The 7,006-nt window shown below is 41.6% G+C and overlaps 1 protein-coding gene across 3 annotated transcripts in view; it reads left to right on the forward strand.

The window, feature by feature from the left end:
• LOC110326779 (solute carrier family 5 member 4A) overlaps positions 1–7,006 on the forward strand; it is a 43,400-nt gene that overhangs the window by 20,870 nt on the left and 15,524 nt on the right. For all 3 annotated transcript variants that reach the window (XM_021205358.1, XM_021205356.1, XM_021205357.1), the window contains exon 9: positions 3,119–3,254. In XM_021205358.1, coding sequence (XP_021061017.1) covers positions 3,119–3,254 — 136 coding nt within the window. The remainder of the gene's footprint in view (positions 1–3,118; positions 3,255–7,006) is intronic.

Genomic DNA, 7,006 nt, shown 5'->3' on the forward strand with positions numbered 1-7,006 from the left:
AGAAAGAAAGAAAGAAAGAAAGAAAGAAAGAAAGAAAGAAAGAAAGAAAGAAAGAAAGAAAGAAAGAAAAAGCCAGTCTGCAGAACCCCTCCATGGCCTCTGCTTCAGTTCCTATTCCTGCCCTGAGTTTCTCCCTGGATTCCTTCAGTGATGGACTTAGAAGCTATAAGATAAAATAAATCGTTTCCTCCCCAAGTGGCTTTTGGCTGTGGTATTTTATCATGGCAAAAGAAACCCTAACTGGGATAGAAATTGGTACAGGGTCGTGGAGTGTTGTTATGACCTAACCATGGGTTTGTGTGTGTGTAGGGGGGTGGTATTTGAACTCTGGGCCAGAAAACACACTGGATGCTTAGAGATTGGTGAGCTAGTCTGTGGGAGCTTTGAACCTAAGAATGCGGGGGAAGGTCAGACCACGGAGGTTTCCCTTATGAAGTTTCAGAGGGAAATTCAAGAGTCCCTGAAGGACTCCATTAGATATTTTAAATTTAGAATCATTGAAATGAAACCTTTGCTTTATTAGAACAAATAAAGCGAACAGGGGCCGAGAAGTTATCTGTGGTTAAGAAACGACCAGCATCAACAAGGTGGACTCTTTCGGAAAGTCTTTTCCTAGGGTCAACATACAGAAGCTGCGGTCCAGAGGCAATCAAGAATGTACCTAGTGCTGGCAGCCAAACTTAGTAAAATTTGTAACAGTTTTCCAGGTAGTACTGGTTTTGGAGTCATGAAAAAGAATGCTCTCAGTGGAGAGCCACTGAGGCTTGGCTATGTGAGGGTCTAGGAGAAGCCACTGGTAAAGGGGCAGCCTCAGGATTGAGAGAGTCACAGGAAGAAGTAGAGAATGGGTATATGATGTGGTAATGTCTGAGTGCCCCAAGAGAGACCAGAGCATGATCCCGGAGTGAGTGCAGCTCAGTTTCATTGGAGACTCCAGCACTTTGGAGATGCCAGGATCACAAGATGACCACCAAGGACAGAAGCAGGATGGATGGGGTGGAAGCTGCCTGGCAGATGAGAGCAGGCCCAGTGAAGAGCTGCTGCCACAGCCCTTTGTAACTCAGAGGATGAGGGATGGGCCCCAGGCATCAAGCACCAAGCTTGACACTCTTAACTCTTAGTTTTGCTTTGGTCTGATTGTGACTGCGATTATTCCCAGGTCTGAGAAGAACGACATACGCATTTTCAGCAAAATAAATAGAAGGGGAAAAAAAGAGACTTTAGATTTTTTTAAAAAAGAAGCCACACTTTTAAAATATTTAAAATTGTTAAAGGCTGTGGGGACTTTTTAAAGTTGGAATGATTTATATTTCGATATTAATATTAATGTGAGATCCTGGGGATAAGCAAGAAAAGAAGGGTTACAGTTTAACAGCAATGCGTTTGTGTGTCAAGTTGTGAAGGGGTTACTTTTGCTCGATAGTCTTATGTCAACTTGACACAAGCTAGAACTATATTAGAAGAGGAAACCCTAGTTAGAAAACACCCCCAATCAGACTGGCTTGTGGAAAAGTGTTGTAAAATGAAGTTTTCCTCTCAGCCCCGAATTCTCAGATTAGTGACTTTGAGAGTCAAATAGATTTACAAATACCTTGGCGATAAGCTTCACTCATTCCCCATCTAGTTTATAAATTAATATCGCACTAATTCTAGTCTACATTCTGTCACGTGGCTGGTCACCTCTCCTCAGCTTTCCTGTGTCTGTCCTCCCTCACCTGGTTCTATCCCAGAATCCCTTCTCCCTCCTGGATGTCCCATCTTCTTGTCTACCCTTTCCTATAGACCATAGGATTCTATTGACAAGTGCTGTATCCATACAGTACACAAGAGATTCCTCCTGCAGCCTGTGGTACATTTTCTTGGTTGAGGATGGATGTGGAAAATTCCAGTTCGCTGTGGGCAGTGCTGTCTTTGGGCTGGTGGTCCTGGGTGAGTTAAGAAAGCAGGTCGGGCAAGGCGTGAGGAGCAAGCCAGTAAGCAGCAGCCCTCCATGGCCTCTGCTCTGATTCTTGCCTCCAGGTTTCTGAATTCCTTCCCTGGCTTCCCTCAGTGATGAACTTATAAACTGTAAAGTGAAATGAATAATTTCCTTTCCAAATTGCTTTGGGTTATATTGCTTTACCGTAGTGAGAGAAACCCTAACTGAGGGCAACTAATCTGAAGTAAGCATCCCTATGCTTGGCTATTATATAGAAGAAAATTATTATTTTATGAGGAACTTGGGATAGAAATCGATAGTAGTGCACCTGTCTAGTGTACATAACACCCTGGATTTGAACCCCCAACACTGAAAAACTGGGGAGAGAAGAGATGTATATAAAACATTATGGAATTGTTTTATAGATTCTGCTTCTCTACATAATTCTCAACAGATTTGCATAGTTTAGGTAGGAATTTTTAAATCACATGCACTCTTCTTTGAGGAACACCATTACTAAATATGATTCATAGCTAGGTAGTCTCCGAACATGATGAAAACAATCCACATGGATGTCTCAGCGATCTACTTGCTGCCCGACTATTGTGTTTCCATAGCAACAGGTATGACTAGTCAAAGAGGCGATTAACCCCATCAACAGTAGGAAGATCCTAACAATGATGCCTACAATGATACATTCACAGCTTAAAGCATAACACAGGGCAATATTACCACCTGGAGGGATTGCCATTGATACTCTGCAGCTCGGACACTGTACACATTCTTGTGAATGTAGGTAGTACCTGTCAAGATGCACCTGTGGAGGTCAGAGGACAACCATAGGTGCCGGTCCTCATGCTCCATGTCCTTTGGTCACTGCTTCATATGCCAGGCTAGCTGGCCAGCCACTTTCCAAGGATTTTCCCACCTCTGTCCGCCATTAGCTATAAAAGCACTGGGATTACCAGCACACGCCATCCTGTCCAGATTTTCATCTCTGCAGCAGCTTTGAGGGATAGCCCTGCTTGGGGAACATAGCCTCACAGTGTATGATTTAAAGTCCTCCAAGTCATCGCCTTCCTCCAGAGCCCATTGGCTTCCACCAACGCCATCTTTTCTTACTGCGGTTTTAAACCTCAGAAGACAGGTTGGACATCATTTTCTGGTTGTCTCACTATTATATTGCATTTCCCCGGGCAGGTCATCGTACAGCGTTGCTTATGTGGCAAGAACATGTCCCACGTGAAGGCTGCCTGCATCCTGTGTGGCTACCTGAAGCTGCTGCCCTTATTCTTCATGGTGATGCCGGGGATGATCAGCCGCATTCTGTACACAGGCGAGCCGCACACTTAATCTCTGTTTTGTGCTTGAATTCATATAAGTCTATTAAGGAATTCTTATTTCTTTCAAACTTAGATTATTTTCTGTGTATGGGTGTTTTGCCTACATGTATGTATGTCACTGTATCACATGCATGCAGTATCCAAGGAGACCAGAAGGTGGTATTGGATCCTCCAGAACTTGAGTTAGACATGGTCATGAGGCTGCCGTGTGGATACTGGGAACCAAATGCTAGTCCTCTTCAGGAACAGCAAGTGTTCTTCTTAACTGTTAAGCCATTCCTCCAATCCCAAGTGTTTTTAAGATATAGCAAAACCTTACTAAAATAGGAAACCTATTCTAGGTGGAAATAGACGGAGAGATTCAGGGTGAGAAAACAGCGTCTGCGGGTATGTCAGAGGTATAAAATCAGTTTACCTTACTTGACACTGTCCCCTTACAGCTCTCCATGTGTCCTTGGAGGCTTTTGAAACAATGAGTCCTGTTTTCAGAAGTTTAGAGAATATGGTAGAAGGGCACTATGGGAAGTGGTAGGATATGTCAGCGATAAATTGGTGAGCTGCTGATGTTGAGTGTGAGAAGGTACGCGTCATAGTTAGGGTGTCATTGCTGGGAAGAGACACCATGGCTACGGCAACTCTTATAAAGGCAAACATTTCACTGGGGCTGGCTTACAGTTTCAGGGGTTCAGTCCATTATCATCATGGTGAGAATCATGGCAGTGTGCAGGCAGACATGGTGCTAGAGGAGCAGAGAGTTATTCATCTGAAGGCAGCCAGGGGACTCTCATTCCACACTGGGAGAATCGGGAGCATAGACATCATCAAAGACCACCACAGCTGTGACACACTGCCTCCAACAAGGCCACACCTCCCAATAGTGCCACTCCCTGCAGGCCAAGCATTCAAACACTTGAGTCTGTGGGGGCCAAACCTATTCAAACCACCACATTCCACTCCTGGGCCCCCACAGGTTTGTAGCCATAACACAATGAAAAAATGCATTTAGTACAACTTTAAAAGTCTCCATAGTCTATCACAGTTTCAATGTTTAAAAGTCAGAAGTTGCTGGGCATGGTGGTGCACGCCTCTAAGCCCAGCACTTGGGAGGCAGAGGAGGCAGATTTCTGAGTTCGAGGCCAGCCTGGTCTACAGAGTGAGTTTCAGGACAGCCAGGGCTACACAGAGAAACCCTGTCTTGAAAAACTAAAAGAAAAAGAAAAAGAAAAAGTCAGAAGTTCATATTCTTTCCTGAGGTTCATGCAATCACTTATCTATAATTCCCTATAAAAACAAAAGCAAAACAAATCCCTCCAATATCAAAGGATATATATATATATATATATATATATATATATATATATATATATATAAAACCATGCCAATACCATAATGAGGAAATACCGGATCAAAGCAAGACCAATCCAAACTCTGCATCTCCATGTCTTGTGTCCAACTCCTTTCAGCTTTGTTGATTGCAACACACTTCCTTCTCTTGAGCTGGTTCCATTCCCTGGTAGCAGCTTTCCTCGGTGGGTAACCCACAGCTCTGGACTCTCTAACATCTTGGGGTCCCCAAGGTAACTTGAGCTTCACAGCTTCTTGTTCTAACGTCTGGGAGCTACACATGATCTTCTGGGTTCCACCAAAGGGTTTGGGTCACATCTCAGGCCCTCTGTAGCACTCTAGGCTCTGGTTGACTCCATTCCACTACTGCTGCTGTTCTTGGTAGTCATCCCATGGTACTGACATCTACAGTATGCTGGGGTCTCCCACTCAACTAGGTCATACTTTCACCAATAGTCTCTCACAGGCTCTCCCTTCCTGGTGTCAAGGCTCAACTTCAGCTGCCACTGAGGCTGCACCTTCATCAGTGGCCTTTCCTGGCCTCTCACATTGCCAAGCCTCAGCTGTTCTCCACGATCTCTTCATGCTTTTAAGACCAGTCCACCTATCTCATACAATACCAAGTCCTGCATGCAGAACAAGGTACAACCCTGGCCATTTCTGGAATACAGCTTCTTTGTGCTCTCAGAAAATACTTCCCAGAAGATTTCACCTCAGTAATTCATTTGTTCAGTGAATAGTGTGTTGACATGTTGGTAGAAATTGTATTGAATCTATAGGTTGCTCTTGGTAGATTGGCCATTTTTACTATAATAATCCTATCTACCCATGTGCATGGGATCTTTGCATCTTCTGATAGCTTCTTCAATTAATTACTTCAGCATTTTAATGTTTTTATTATGCACATCTTTCATTTAGTTGGGTAGAATTATCCCAAGATATTTTATATATTTTGAGTCTATTATGGAAGGTTTTCTGTTCCCTTGACTTCTTTCTCAGTCCGTTTATCACTTGTAAATAGGGAAGCTGCTTTTTTGTGAGTTAATTTTGTATTCAGCTACTTTGCTGAAAGTGTTTAGCTGTTAATGGAGTTTCCTGATAGGATTTTTAGGGTTATTTAGATATATACTTAGCATATAATCTGCAAATAAAGATACGTTGACTTCATCCCTTCTGATATATAGTCCCTTGTAGTCCTTCATTTGCTTTATTTCTCTAGCTAAAACTTCAAGCATTATATTGACTAGGTATGGAGAGAATACATAATCTTGTCTTGTTCCTGATTTTAGTGAAAATGCTTGATCTCCACTTAAGTTGATATAGGTTACAGGCTTGCTGTAGACTGACATTATTATGTTGAGGTTTGCCAGTTGTCTCCCTGCTCTCTTTAGTGATTATTATTATCATGCAGGGGTATCAGATTTTGTCAAAAGTCTTTTCTGCATCTAATGAGATAGTCATGTTGTTTTGTCTTTCGGAATGTTTATATGATGGCTTAATTTTTTAATTTATATATGTTGAATCATCTCTGTGACTCAGGGGTGAAGCCTGTTTTATTCTGATGGATGATAATTTTGTGTGTTCTTGTATTTGGTTTGCAGATACTCCATTGAGAATTTTTACATTTATGTTCTAAGGGAAATCAGACTGTACTTTCCTTTCTTTGTTGGGTCTTAATGTGGTTTGGGAATCAGGGTAACTGTAGCCTCATAAAACAGAGTTGGGCAGTGGTCCTTCTGTTTTTATTTTGTGGAATAGTTTGAGGAGTATTTGTGTTAATTCTTCTTTGAAGCTCCTGGTAGAATTCTATGCTAAAACTATCTGGCCCTGACAGTTTTTCAAACTTGAGAAACTTAATTATTGCTTCTATTGCACTAGGAGTTATACACCTACTAAAACTGCTTATCTGATCATAATTTAATTTTGGTAGTTGCTGTATATTGGAAAAATTATCCATTTATTTTATATTTTCCAATTTGATGAAATACGGTTTTTTAAAGTATGTCCTTATGATTGTTGGATTTCCTTACTGTTTATTGTTATGTCCCTCTTTTCATTTCTAAACTTGCTAATTTACGTCTCTCTCATAGTTAATTTGACTAAGGAGAGTTGTCAATCTTACTGATTTTCCCAAACAACCAACTTTGTTTTATTGAGGTGGATAAAAACTCTGTTATTTTTATTTCTGTTTTTATCGATTTTATCCCTGAATTTGGTTATATCTTGCTGTACACTCTTTTCGGACATTATTTTTTCTTTCTGTTCTACAGTATGTAATTTAGTTACTGAGATCTCTTCCTTCTTCTTCTTCTTCTTCTTCTTCTTCTTCTTCTTCTTCTTCTTCTTCTTCTTCTTCTTTTGGTTTTTCGAGACAGGGTTTCTCTGTGTAGCCCTGGCTGTC

This window comes from Mus pahari, chromosome 9 (assembly GCF_900095145.1).
Source record: "Mus pahari chromosome 9, PAHARI_EIJ_v1.1, whole genome shotgun sequence".
Classification (NCBI taxonomy): domain Eukaryota; kingdom Metazoa; phylum Chordata; class Mammalia; order Rodentia; family Muridae; genus Mus; species Mus pahari.